Below are 15,276 nucleotides of genomic sequence, written 5' to 3' on the forward strand. Positions count from 1 at the left end.
GAGAAATCTCCATACTTCAGAAGAAGCTGTTCTTGACTTAGATGAAACTTTTCTAACATTGACTTTTCTTATTTGGAAACGTTTGTGGTCAAGTTTTGAAGTTTTTATCTTAATTTGCATCTTACTTGGTCAAGGATACGTAACTTGGTCTAATACTCCTAGTGGAAATATTAAAGAGGGCCAAAATAAAGACACTGAAACATAGTAGCAGCAAGGGACACAAAATAAATGTTTTTGTGAAACGTTAGTGAATGGAAGTTTATTTGAAGCAAAATTTCCATTATTTTTTTAAGAGATTTTAAGGAAACGTTTTTAAATAGAAATGTGATTTTAGGCTTATTGCTGTAGATGTAATCATACATTTGAAAATAATGTTTGGAAACATCAGTTAATATCATTGCATTCCTGATATATTTAATTTAATATTTAATAACGTTTGGGTTCTCAGCCATGTTGCACTGAATGAATTGGCAAACATTTGTTCTCCAGCTGGATGCCTTGTGTGATGTGCAGGAGTTTTTTCGTAATGTAAAATACAGCCCTTGGCCTAATTTGAGGATGCTATTACAGGTGGTTTTGCTGTACAGGAGACAGGGAGGTGGTGGTGACAGAGCTTGATACTGCTTTTCTTCAAGATACCAGGAAAACTGAGTAACTTTACCTCTTGCAACTTGGGAGATATTTTTAAGTGGCTAAAAGGGACTTCCAAACTTTGTATTACTAAACTCGTAATCTAATATTCTACCTTCGGGAGTTAGAAGTGCAGAGGAAGAAAATTGCATTGTGTTTTAAACCATTGCTTTTCATTAAAAGAGCCATGGGTAGGAGAGAGAGGGATGTACAGAGTTATTTCTTAGACAGCCATGAGCAGTGAGGGAATGATGAGGGTTTCCTTGATGGAACTGTGATTTACTGGGTCAATGTTTTATCCTCACATCCCTTCAGAACTCGAAGGTTCACAGGAAAAAATTGAAAAGGTACTTGGGAGCCTTTTCTTTGTTTCTTTAAATGATTCCTAGAAATTTGGTCTCAAATTAAAGGTGATAGCTTATCAGAATACTGTGATCTGACACAGACTAACTATAAAATGGAGTATTATTTTTAGTATTCTGTAGTCAGTTTATTGTGTTTCTATAATGAAATGTTTGACCTTTCTGAAAAAAGTCGTTTCAGACTATCTACAGAACTTAGAGGGGGGGGGGGAAGTGTATAGACAATTTTGTCCTACTAATTTGCCTAAAACATTTAAGCTCTGAGCTTATTTTACTCTAAGAAGCCACCTATTTCTTAAAACCAGGCAATCATGTTATGGTTTTTTTTTCACTGCAGTTTTAGAAGAGATTCCAAATCAAGATTATAATCTTAATCTACTTAATCATAAAATGTATTGTGTAACACTTGATTTTACAATGGTCTGTATAACATAACAAGTACTAACCTGGGTACTGATCTGAGAGACCTGGCACTACTGAGCAGAGAGGCACACAGGCAAGCAACAAAATACAGACAGATGTAAGGCCTTGGCTTTTTCCTCGCAAAGTCACCAGGATTTGGAGTAGAAACCAGGAGGAATACTATGGAATGCTTGCTTATGCAAAGCCTTCTGAGATAACGGGAGACACAGAATCTTTTTGATTTATGAGCCTCTTCTTTTTGAGCATGGACTTGCCATAGTAACTTTGTGGTTATGGCAAATACTACTGATTTTACATAAAGGCAGATCATTGCCTAGAGTAATGTACTAACATTAATGGGATCAAACTTCTGCCTTGGGAGGAAGGCTAAATAATCATAGTTATTAAGCTTAAGTTATTAATTTCTGTTAATTTATTGTTAACTTTAGAATTACATTTCTTGTTCAGTCTTGATATATTCCATCTTCCATATACATTTGTGCCACTTTGCAGGCTGAAGTCTTGTCTCCAGTGTCATGAAGTAAATCCTAAAGTTTTCACTTTGTTGACCAGGAGAATTTAGAGTTGCTGTTATAGAAAGTAAATGTGCATTAAGGATGTTCAAGGATATTGTTGTTGACTTTGAATTCATAGAGGTGATAAGTACTTTGCATCATAAAAAACTCAGTGAATCAGTATTTACAGGTGCCTTACAAATATTTCTTGTGTGAAACAGAGCAGAAACTGTAAACTGTTTACTTTTACAGTCAGGAACTTGAACTAGTTTATATCTTAGTTTACAGAAATGTTTTTTAAATACTGGTACTTGTGAGCATAATTTGCTGCAGCTCTGGGGAATGCCCTGAAGGCACATGAGAAAACGGGGAACTTCAGAAGTGTGTGATTGTCAACAAGTGTCTAATTGGACTAATTTCTTAGTATTTTGGAAAGAAAATCTAAATGAGGTAATGATTTTATGCAGTACAGTAATGATTATGATCAAACCAGGCAATATTGTTATGTCCTAGTTATACTACAGATCTTCTGAAAGTTTTCTTATTCAGGTAAGAGCAAAGGTGGAGAGGTGTGAAAGCTACTAAGATGCTTCTCCTGGGCTAATGAATTTGATGATATGTAAGATTAGCTGTATTGCAGCGAGCCTAATGCGATGTTCTCCAGGTAGTTTCCAGGTGTTTCTAACTGTACTTCGATTTTCTTCTGAACTTCCTTTTCCTCAATCCTAAACACTCATTGTCAGAATATTATCTTCAAGTAATAATAGCTTAATAATAGTGTTTTTTTCTGTTTTTCTTTTTTTTTTTTATTAAGCAGTGACAGCTGGGATATCACATTTCCCTTTTTCATCTCAGTTAATTTTTGGAGTAGACCCCTTGACAATATACAGCAATGAAGACTGTTCTCCATATTAATTTTCTCCCCTTTATCCCTTATCCCGACAGTTCCCTTGTAAACTGTTTTAAAAAAATTGGTGCAGGTTCATTAAGCAGTACAGAAATAGATTTCCTTCCCTAGACACCCCTGAAAATTCTGCATAACATGTTGTGCATTTGATCTATCTAGATAAGATATGAGGATTTCTATGGATAATGTTGGTCATGTGGTGGTTTTCAATGTCTTGGCTTATTCTCTATTAAGTAGGTCAACATTTCCTTTTTCCTTTTTTTTTTTTTTTCTTTTTTCCCTTTGTCTGTAGCTATTCTGCGATTCTAGTACAGGATGTCTTGAAAAGACAGAGAAATACTCTGTAGCTATAGGTTTGAGACAGGAAACACGCAAATTTTGAGGTAATGGGTTGTATATTTATCTAAATATAACTATTCATAGCGTGGGTCATTGGGGTCTGCAGAGAGGAATCTAAAGTGTTTATTCCAAGTATTTGCTTATTGGCTTTGGCACATGGCTCGGTGTGTGTGGAGTCAGACACCATGGATGGTTTGTCTTAGTGGAGCCATTAGGGTTGATTGAGTGCATAATCCCTCCATCAAGTGGGACTTGGAGACACAGAGGAGCTGTTACCATCTATCAGGGAAACGTTTACTGCTTAGTGTATGCCAAGTTTTACACAGCAGAGCCTAATAACTTCAAAGCTGGAAAAAGAAAAGCTTTTTTTATGTTATATTTCACTTCTATATTTGAGATATGCCAGAGTTGCCCAAAGCAGTAAATCTAATACTCGTAGATGAGAATATTCTCAGTCTAAAAATGTACATGCCTGGCTGCAATTTCCTGATAGATGTCGGACTTTGAGTTGCTCTTGATAATGGAGACCCACTACTGGGTTTCTCAAAATCTCTTACGTTATCTTGAGATATTTTTAGTAGGGGACACTAACAAAGCTCAAGATTTAGATTATGAAATAGGTTTAGATTATGAAAACAACAGGAGCTGTGTGGCTGCCTCTCAAGTGGCACCAATTATCTTCGTGTGTGAAAATGGAAGGGATGGCTTGTGATATAAAAAGAAAGGGAGGGGGGCTGTAAGTAGTAAGGAAATAGTGTGGAGCTGTTCCAAACCAGAAAAGTCCTGGTAGAGAAAAATGAAGAAATCTGTAAAACAGGAGAGTGTCCTGTATACACTGGTGCAGAAAGAGGTGAGGAAAATGGTTTCTGTCAGCAGTATCTTCTTGGCTTAATCTGTTCTAGTGGCATGTGTTGCTGCTCATGATCTGTAGAGAGAACAGGACTGAAAATTATTAGTATTAGAACTATTGAGAAGGTACTGCTTCCCTAATCCTAAATACTTCCTGTTGCTGGAGACTGTTGGGTTTACTATTTTCACTGTGTCAGAAATACATAGCCTACTTCACACAAAATTGCATTTCTCAGCATAGTTTGAATTTGGCTCTTGCCAAATCATTGTGCTTGTGCACTACTGACTCATACTGAAGTGTTTAGAGAGACTTCTGTGAATGCAGAGCAGGTGATGTGTGTCTTGGAAGTGAGAACTTGTTTTTACTGAGAGCTCTGTTTCACCTTTTCCCTCAGTTGCTGTCTTGGGTAACATCACAAGACCTTTATTTTTGAACTGGAGTAAATTCCATTAGTATGGTTTTCCATTTCCTGTTACTACATGTCTGTAATTCAGGCATTTTCCTTTCTTAGTTTAAATGTATGTCAAAATAAATAAGAGCTTCTACGTTCAAGTAAAGTATTCATTCTTGAGGACAAAAGTGAGTCTTCCTATTGGTACTCTACTTATGAAGTTTTCATGATGGTTCTGCTAGAATATATGTTCCCACAGTAGGCAATGATTTATCTAGAACATATATATATGCAGGAATATAGTGAGTTTGTAACTACTTTTATAAACTAGTTCAGAAGTAATAAATCATTATGTATATTTATATATATTATGTGTATCTGTGTTATATCTAGAAGAATGACAGTTCTTGTTTCTTTGTAAGGTCAGTATAAATGGTTTGTTCATTGCAGGGCACTTTCAGTTGCTACAGTGTTGCAAGACTTTAATCAGTAGGAAATCTTAAGGTCGGTGGTGGTGATTTTTCAAAGTGATCACTTGATTGGCAGAGCAGGGGATGGTTGTTAGTAATTTAGAGAGGTTGCTTTGGAGCTGATTTGTACAACTGAATAATTTGTGCCTTTTTTTTTTTTTTTCACAAAGGCCTTATTCCATAAATATTGAAGTATTTTGGCTCCTGCCACAGAAGAAAAGATAAATTTATCTTTATGGGCAGTGTGTGAGTGCTAATGGCTGGGAATGAACTTGAAAGTGTGGTTTGTTAGCTCCTGCTCTAGGCTGCTTTATTTCATAACTTCTCTATTCAAAATCATATAAAATCTTTATAGATGAGCTGTGTTAATAGAATAAAAGATTTTTATTTTGTGCTCTACAAACTTGCTACAAATTTAAGCTGTTCCAATGGTTGTATCTGTGCTCCTTAGTGACTCTGAAGTCTGCCAGAGCATCATGCCTATATCCTTATTATTCCTCCTTCCCTTTTTCATCCTCACACATCATGCAGCTCTCTGCAAGGTTTATAGCAGAACCTTTGGTATTCAATCATGTTGAAGTACAGTGTTGTATAGTAATAGTTCTTTTTTTTTTTTTTTCTAGAATAATCCAGATTCCTGGTAGGCTTTTAGTGGTTTATGCTGTAGCTCTGTGGTAGCGCTCATGTCAGTTAGGTTAGCACGATTCAGTCCCTTCATTTCAAAGGAGGGTGATCATCCACAAGGTAATTTTTGTAATGCCTCTTTTAAGCAATGGAAGAAAGCATCTTGTTTCTCTTTTGAGTTAACTTTGGAAATAGTCAAATATCTGGAGTTATTTGCTCCTATGAGTGGATGCAATCTGTAATTTAAAAATATTATGCACAGTTACATGTGCATAATTACTTATAAATTGTAGGCATTGACAGAAGTTGTCAATTGTGGGTGGACAAAAAGAAAACCAGGACAGAATCAGCCTTTGTAGTTTATATGAATGACTCTAACTATGCTTCTCCAGGGATTCCCCGCCGTCCCATTCCCTGGCAGTGATGCCATATACAATGGATGGATGACAGCTGGGACAGCACAAGCCTTGGAGGAACAGTGACATAGTGGACATATTTAGTTAGTCTTGGTGTCTGAAGGCCAGACTGGGAAGTAGCAGAAACCTGACCTCATAGGTTTTCCCTACAGAGATCTTTGTGTGCAAATTTTCTGACTAATTATTTTTGACTTAGTTAACCAGTTAGATCCTCCCAGTTAGCTCCAGGAGTTAGATCATCCCAGACTTGGAATCGCACCAACTGCATGTGACATTTTTGTAAGAGTTTTGCAAGTAAGGATGCAATCACTTCCCAGTCAAAACTAAAATTTCTGTTCTAAGTCAGGAGACATTTGACAATCAGGAGCATGTATGCAACAAAATATAGAATTTGTAGATCATATTTATATATGATAATGTAGGTTATCACAGGCCAGATAAAGTATTTAAAGTGCAAACTTTTCCTTGTCCTCAGACTTAAAGAATTAGGGGTCTCTGCAATTTCTGTCTATCTTGAGATTCTCTTTGCATAGCTTCATCAAAGCTAAAGCCTATTAATTTTTATTCTGTAAATACTGACAGAAGGATTCATTTGTTAGTTTTCAAGTAATAAGGATTTAACTATGTGGGGAAAAAAGCAATCCTTCTGAGAGATGTATTTTGCATTCCAAGTATGTGCTGTTTTAGTAGATATGGCACTTCTGAGTATTTCCACTGATTTTCCTGTAGATAAACCACTGATTCTTTGTGACTGTGCCAAAAGACAAACTGAGTTTTGTAAATTTTGAACAAGTAGAAGAAGAAATTTACAGGGAATTTTTCCTTGGGCAGGAGCAGTATATTGAATTCCCAAATGAATGGATTATTCAAAAAATCCAACTATTTGACATGGAAAGTCCTTGTTCCAGTGCCTGCTCTCTGGACTATGTCTTCTTTCTTTTCTTCTTTAATGAATAGGCATTTCTATTAACCAAGCAACTCAGTGACAAGGGGTTAAACCCCCAAATTTTCCTTTACAATGGAGTGCCCTGCTGCTCCTGAATGTCTCCATCCCTGGTGATGAGATTTGCATCCTCTGCTGCAGAGCAGCCCTGGGGAGGGGTGGGTACCTCTGCTCTGTGTAGAGTCTTAGCCCGTGGTGGCTGGGAGTGGAGTTTGGATTGCAGAGGAACAGGGGCCTGGCAGGTCAGGAATGAATCTCTGCAAGGCTGTCAACACATCCTTCACCTTCTCTGTCACTGGAAATGGTTTGGAATCACAGCCTTGCCTCGCTGTTGTGTCAGGCGTGACCTTAAGCACAGCACCTCTGTCTGCCTTTGCATGAGGTTTAAATATTGTCTGAATGGCCCTAAGCAGGAACAAAGTGCCTGCTCCCATGGAACAGCTCCTTCCTGGAGAGATGTGCAGTAAGGATCTTTGGGAATTGGGAAGCTCGAAATGGTGGAAACTTGTGAATGGTGGAAACTTGTGAATGCAGTCTTTAGTTGTAATAATTTCCTTGAAAAGTTGTTTTAGATTGACACAGGGCAAAAGGCCCTAATGTGCAAAATACTCTAATTTTTTTTTTTTTTTTAAAGATATAACTCTTGGAGAAAAATTGGTAGAAGAATTAGGTAAAGGTCATAGTAAACCCATTTGAGGCGAGCAGAAGGTCCTTCTGAAATGGTTGTGGAACTTCCTATATATTTGGGATGTCTGAGAACTGTGACTCGTGATTTAGAGTTTTTGAAGTGTTTCTCATTCAACTTTCTTGCATTGTGTGTGACTGTGAAGTAGCTAGAAGTTTCTATTGCTTTTCTATTTCTCACTGAGAGCTACCAATTAAAACATGACAATTAAGTGTCTGGATAAGATACTGAGGTCTTTTTAAAAACTATTCACTGCCATGGATGCAGAGGCCTTTGGAAAATCTGATCCTAATTTCTATTGTAGAATAATTTTTTTTCATGGAAGTTGGAATTGTTTTTTAATACTTGGAACAGAGATTCTTTCTGCTTGACTAAGTAAAACTAGTGCTTAGACATTTTTATTCTCCATATAGACCTTTAAAAAGGTATATTTAAAAAAATATTAATTCTTTCTTGTCTGTAAGAGTGAATATGAGTTGTCATTTGCATAATAGTTATTACCCAATAGTCCAGAAGTCTTCATGGTCCATTGTATAATCCATATTTGTTTCTTTGGTAAGTGTATTTTTGAGTTAATAGATCCTGCACCTCCAAAGGACTTGTAGAACATTGTGGGTTTTTCTCTCTCAGGGACTTCTGGCCCAGCAGACTCTGCTGCTCCATCAGGGATGTCAGAGTAACTGTGTTAATCCATGTTTGACAGGATATGCACCGAAGGAGTCATAAAATTTAAGTGGAAAAAAAAAATTTGGAGGTCCAGTAGACTGAGTTTATAAATTAAATAATTTAGGATTGTAACTATTTCATTTTTCCTTATTATGAAATGGGGTTTTTTTAGATAATATACAGGGAAGAAGGAAATAGGGTTAAACAATTATGCACATCATTTACAAATGAAAAGAAGCATTTTACAACTAATTACATTATTGTTTCTCTAATCATGTAAGTCCAGAAATGACCACAGAAGCCTTTTAATCAGCCTGAAATCTTCCTAAAATGTATGTGACTGTTCAGTCTGTTTCACTGTCCTGTTGCTGTTGCACTGACGTTTGACCATGGGAGATGCTCTAGGAAGCCCCTCCACGATAGAATTAACAATGTCATGTTCATATCTTGCTGCATGTGCTACCTTAGGCTGCTCAAGAGAAAATGCTTCACAACTTCAGAAGATAAGAAAATGAGGCAAAATTACTTTGTTTTTTCAGTCTTGAAAGAAGCCTTTTCAAAGGTTTGGGTTTACTGAGTTAAGCCAAGACCTTTCATATCAAGTTTCAGCTAAAAATGTATTGTAATAGCTGACATGTAAGTCCCTACAAGTAGATTTGTAATGGAAATGCCAGGAGGCCCCTAACTATAATCATTCTTGTTAGTGTAAATGCCTGCAAATGAATACAGTTTTCATTAATCTACTATTATGTGACACAAGTGACCACTTACAGAGAAACCCATAATAATTCTGGTTAACTGGCTGCATTCAAACATGTAGTTAAAAGTACCCACCTCTGTGCACAGGCTTTGCAGAACGCTTCTGTGCACTCAGGTCCCACGTGAGCCTTGTTGTCAAGTCTGAAAATGTGTAAATGTGATGCTGATTTTTCCACCGAGGCTATTTCTGCAGTTTTCACAAGATTTGTGGGGTGCTTAACTGACTTGGAATGCAGTACAGGATGACTCCTGGGAACAGGACAGGGCAGTAGCCTCCAATTGTTGCTGTTCAATAGGTGCTATTTTGAAGTGAATGGGTGTTCTGGTGGTTTTAATTGGCCAGAAAGCTATAGGACTTTGCTGGCAGTTTTGATTTAGGGATATTTAAAAGCCAATTAGTCCAATCATATGCAAGTATACATTTTACTCTCAGTCTTGAGTTTGTGCCATAACTTCAGCAAATGCATTGCTGAGGCAGCACTGGGAGGTTCATGTGGTTCCTGCTAGGGCCAAACTTTGCCTGATTTAAAGTGGAATAAAGCACTTTGCATCAAAATCTTTCTGGCATATTTTTCTTTCAGTTAAATGAAAAAAAAAAGTAACTCTTTTTTTTTGATCACAAAATCATCCTGGGCAACGTAGATTGTAATGCATAGTCTTAAGCATAGAATTAAATTTTGATTAACTTTTTAAATGCATTGATTTCTTGAAAACACAAAGATGTACGAACTTTTGATATGGCATTTTAGGGACAGTTGTCTATGCCCCAATTATATGCTGGCTGAATGACAGTTTTATGTAAACATGAAGGCAGCAATTATTTAGTAAAGATTAGGAATAAGAGATTTCAATCAGAATTTCTTCTCTTGGATATGTTAAGGTTTTGATTTAATCCATTTTATGTGGAAATAATTCTTTTTGTTAAGGAAGTATATTTGGTATTTTATGTAACTTAAATTACCTCTTGAGATAAACTTTTTGAAAACAAAGAATGTGAAAATGTGTTTTCTCAAGTAATTCATATAAGCTGGAATGCATTAATGGACTTCTTTGTATTGATTATGAGCTGGAGTGCAAACCTTTCCTGGACACAGCTGATCTGTTTCCCCACTGTTTGATCTTGCTCTTGCTGTTTGTTGTTCCTTATTTCTGCCCGTCTGGCCTGGCCCTGCAGTGCCTGTGTCTCTCTTGCCCTCGTGTGTGTATCAGACCCCACTCATTCAGCTCCCAACTCTCTTATTTCATCTGGCTGACGCAGTCAAATGGTTGGGCATCAATGGTTCAGCGAGTTCGAGCACCTTTGCAACCAAAACCAGTGAAGGGGAGTTTGTGGTGTGTGTCTGACAACAACCCCAGGCCAGCTGGCCCTGGATTGTGGCACAGCAGGAACAACCCCCCGAGTGCCCCCCAAGAGAGAAACACTCCTGTTTTCCTGGCTGTTCTGTCCTGACACCTTCCTGCCCATGAGACAGGAGCACGTGTTACAAGTTCAGGCTGTGGGTGTTTTGCTGCTCTTTGTCCTTTTGGCCACCCTGGCTTTGCTCTGCAAACCTGGAGAGAGGATGGAGGTGGTTGGGGGGGGCTTCTCCCTTGTAGCCAGTGGTGCTGCCATAGGCAGGATTATGTCTGGAGTTGGAAGCAGCAGAACAAACAACCATCGAGACAGAAAATCTGTTTTCTGGCAAATATTCAGAGTGATAAAGAACCTTAGGAGAAAAAGCTAAAATGTGATATATAGGCAAAATTGTTTCTATGCAGAATATTTTTTCTAAAATTCCCTTGAGGGATCCGCTGTTCTCTGAACATCCAAGAAGTTCCTTGTGCTTCTGAACAGCTTCCCACACATTCTCACCCACTCTGCTTTGCTGTGTCATCTTAGTGTCATTTTAAAATACTAACAAAAGCATTTTGTTTATAATGCAGAAAGAAAAATCTTGAGAGGGAAAAGAATGCCTTTTGTATATTATTTTAGCACATCAAAGCTGACTCATGAGTAGCAAATATGAAGTAATTAATGTATTTAAAATTCACAATTCTTGAGTTGCAAATTTAAGAAGTGCTTTGGTTAGAATAATCATACTGAGTACACTTTTGAATATATGATTGGTATCTTGGGCTTCCAAGGTGCTACTTATATATTTTGAAGTGCTGTGCAACAATGTGCTGTTCCCTGTATTGTCTCTGTACACCTCTGACACAGGTTTTGCACAAATGGCTACGTTATCAATGAGACTCCAATTTTGTGGTTGCAGACCTTAAAAGGTAACAAATGTGGTTTGTTACTGACTTTAAGAGATTTTCCTTCAGCATCTAAGTTACAAGAATTAACTCTAACAGATATTTTAGTTATTGACTGCTAATTGACATTTGGAATTGGCACAGATCTTTATTCATGAAGGTAAGAACATGTCTCAAACGAAGTCTTCACCAGCAGAAAAGAATTGCTACATTGGGCTGTTTGCCCTCATGTTTTCTAAATATAACTCAACAGCAGTCTGGTTCCTGAAGCCATCTGCATTAACATGGCTGGAGAAAATAAAATATTGTATTAGTCACTTATTTTTTTAAGTGAGCATAACTTGGCAGAAAATGAAAGTAATTTCATAAGGAAATATTCTTCTAAGGAAAGTTACCAGTGTACTACAGCAAAGAGGTTTTTGTAATAGTAGTGATCGTGCTTGTCTCCTGTTTGTAGCACCCAACTGTAGAAGCACCTCCAAAATGGATTTTTAAGACCTAGTTTTGAGAGAGTAGCAATTACTCACTTCCTCTGTTTTCTGCCTAAAGCACTGGCTAATAGGAAAAGGGTAATGATTTGTCTAAAGGTGACCCGGAGCAGCAGAAGGGAGGAAGTTTAAAATGTATGGGTGGAACTCAGGTAAGCCAATTGTTCCAGCGTATCAGCGCTATCAGTTTTCCATAATCACTGCTTTCATGAAAGTATTCTTTTAACTGGACACAGTTAAAGGCAGGCAAAATAAAGGCAGGCAAAATAAATTTAACAGTATTTTGGCTTGTAATGATAAATCGTAATCAAACTTTTCTCATTGTTCAGACCTGCAAAGGTATTCATAGAAGGGCAGGCATTTGAAAGGAACATTGTTTTTGTTACCATCACTAAGGTTTTACAGATGTGCTATTCAGTATTCCTCTCTTCTGCTGAAAAGGTTATGCTGTTGTCTGGTTTTGCAAACCCAAACTGTGGGCTGCCATTCTCCCAGGAATTTGTCTGCCTGACAGTGACACAAAAAATCCTCAGTATGATCTTTGTCTGGTGTTCCATGATTGTTGTTGTTACTGTGCATTCCTTTATTTCTGTGTGATGGTTTTTTTTCTGTTTGATTTTCTGGTCCATCTTATCTGTACTGTTTCTTTTCTGAATTAAGGTGTGGCAGGTGCGTTCATATGATTCACATGATTAAACATTGGAAGGAAGTTCTGGGTTTGTTTTGCTTTTGTTGTTTTTAAAATTTTTATGGGGTTTTGTTTGGGTTTTTTAGGTTGTTTGGTTTGGGCTTTTTTTTGTTACGGGTTGTTGGTTTTATATTTTTTTTTAACCCAAATATTTTTCTGTAGGTAATGATAGTGTTTATAGTGGTGGGAAACATTTCCTTATGAACATGTGTGTTCTTTATAGTCAATAATGCTGCAGTACAGGCAGTTTGACTTACAAAATCCGTTCCTCTTTAGGCATCTGCTGGCACTTTGCTGATTTCTCTGGGGGCTGTTCAGTCTCACTGCACCCGTTTTTCATTAAAACTTATTTTCATTGAGATATCAATTTGACAGCTATAACAGTCTTCAGATAGAATATAAGACCTTTAGCTTTGTGTGTTTATCCATAAACTTTTATTTGATTATTTTAAAAGATTTGAAATAGCTTCTGCAGTGGCTGCATTTAAAGCCATCACTGACTAGTGCCATCCATAAAGGGGTGGTTGAGCTAGAACTTTTGTATATTTGGAAGTAATCACTCTAAAACATCATCGAGTGGCAGCTGCAGGTGCATGCTGCCGTTTCCATTTATGACCCTTCTAATGCACACGTTTCTGTCTATTCTATGGAGATAAAGTTTCACTGCATTTTTATCAACCAGATACTGTATATTATGCAATCACTTTTCCTCTTGCATCTTCATAAACTTTCCTTTAGAAGAATGCCAGTGTGTGGCCTAGAGAAGAAAATATGGCTAGAATACAGCATGCAGTTATCTGGGCTGGCAAAATAATCTGTGATTTTTGTGTGTTGGAGCATCTGGCCACTGTTATGGGATTCCTCTCAGTTCTGCAAAAAACCCCCTCTCCTTGTGTTATAGAAGCTGAGCCCAAGTTCCCTTTAGCCCTGCTCCTGCTTTCCATCCTGGGGAGTTTTCAATGGCAAATTAAATGGGTGGTCTAGTTAGCATTAATTGTCTAATGATGATCTTCTGTCCTGTCTCTAGGCTGTCTGTAGCACAAGGGGAATCAGTAATGTAATTCATGTTTTGTTAACTAAAAAGTGGCAATAACTGAAGTGAAAGGCTACTGAACATTCCCTGTCAGTGCTCTAACACAGTACTACCAACACAGAACTGTTTGGAAGCAGTTTCTCCAGGTACTCTTAGCCCAGTTTTCTAACACCTTGTTTTAATTTTTCCCTAACACTTTCCAAACCTCTGTTGCTGAATGGAAACAGTGGGGGGAAAAATAGGATAAGAGCATTATGAAAGAACGTGAAAAACACTTTTGTATTTCTGTGACTGCCCAGTGGTTTGAGAATGTTAATGGAGTACCCATTCATGCTGCCTGTAAGAAAGCAAATCCAGCATCAGGGAATGTGAGAACATCTGGAGTGCAAGCCAAGTATGTAGGTCAGCAAATGACAGTTAAGTTATTGCTTAAAAATGGTTCAAGTTAAGGATAGTGGCTGAGCCTTCGTTCTGCAGGATTATCCTAAAGTCGTACTTTGTTGTTGTTGTTCAGTGATTTCATTTCTTTCTCAAGTTGCTGGGAGAACATAATTTTTAGCTTCAACACCTTCCCACATGCCCATATCCTATGGCCAAGGTAATTTTATTGATCTTATTATTAATGTGGATCAGAAAGTATGATCACAACCAGCTTTGTCTCAGGGGAGCAGCATGTCTGGAGAGACACTTACAATAATGTGCCTTTGATGTCTGTGAGTTATTTCTCAAAGAGAGTTTGTATTTACATTTCCATAAAGCTCTAAATACATTTAAGTCCTGCAACATAGACTTTTTCTTTAGTGCAGTCTGGGGTTGATCTCATGCTAGTAGAGGGCAAGTCAGAGGGGCTTGGAAGGCACATATGTGTCTGATGGGAGTCCTTTGATATATGTGTGAGTGTATCAGGTTGTATGAAAAATGGTGTTCTGTTGTGCCCTTAATTGCACGTGCTCCTGTCAGTGAGTTTGAGTTCAGGTGCTCTGTGTTTACAAGGAAGTCATGTGGCCAGTGCTGAAAAGTGCAAAATTACATTGAGGAAGTTGGTTTAAAAAGTGATTTGAATGGAGAAGTGGAACCTATTTTATAAGGTACAGATGGGTACTTACCTGAGGACCCAACAGGAGAGAGGGAAGCAGGTGGTGTTTGAGGCGTCAGCCAGAGCTGGTGGCTGTGTTGGGTGCAGAAAGGCAGCTGGGAGGGAAAAGAGTGGCATTTCTGGGTTTTGGGGTCAAAGTCTGTGTGAAGATGCAGTTGCATGGTGAGATTTTTGAGGCATAGACCATTCTTCTGTTACGTGTTTTGCCAGTTCCAACTCTGTTGGGGCTTTAATTGGCTGGGAGAGCTTTTGGGTGCTAAGCATAGGCAAGAACATTTGGGCAGGTACTGCTGTCAGACTGAGAAGCTGAGTGGACTTGGGGAAAAGGCATAACCGTAGAACTGTGTGAATACAGCAGTTAATTAGAGGCAGATTTATTTTCAGAGCTATTATGTATCCAAATTTAACTGTAATAGTGAGGTATTTAAATTGACCCTGAAACATTTAGGTGCAGTCATTAGTAAAAGCAGCAGGGATGCAAAGAGGCATTACATTACTGGAAGGTTGGAGGTGATGAATGCAAGTCACCTTGCTGTAAAATTCCCAGTGACTATATGAAATGAGTGGACCTGTACAGCGAGCCACTTCAGCAGGTATGAAACAAAAGAGAGCTTTAACAAGAAAAAAAGAAGATATTTAATGGAGTCTTTTGGTAAAGGCATGAAAAATTATTATGGAGGAAGAGACTCGTAAGAGCAATTTTTCCAGAGTGCCTGAAGTAGACGAAGAAAACAGCTATGTCACAGTAATTTTTTGGGTGGTTTGTTTGCCCTT

General features: G+C 37.8%; 1 protein-coding gene across 1 annotated transcript in view; it reads left to right on the forward strand.

The window, feature by feature from the left end:
* The window catches only part of GABRB2 (gamma-aminobutyric acid type A receptor beta2 subunit), a 110,551-nt gene that overhangs the window by 4,082 nt on the left and 91,193 nt on the right, over positions 1-15,276 (forward strand). The window contains exon 4 of the mRNA XM_027892703.1: positions 8,606-8,633. Within this exon, the coding sequence (XP_027748504.1) occupies positions 8,606-8,633 (28 nt within the window). The remainder of the gene's footprint in view (positions 1-8,605; positions 8,634-15,276) is intronic.

Source organism: Empidonax traillii, unplaced genomic scaffold, assembly GCF_003031625.1.
Source record: "Empidonax traillii isolate 1590-97213 ecotype Southwest subspecies unplaced genomic scaffold, ASM303162v1 scaffold363:size828163, whole genome shotgun sequence".
In the NCBI taxonomy this organism is placed as follows: Eukaryota; Metazoa; Chordata; class Aves; order Passeriformes; family Tyrannidae; genus Empidonax; species Empidonax traillii.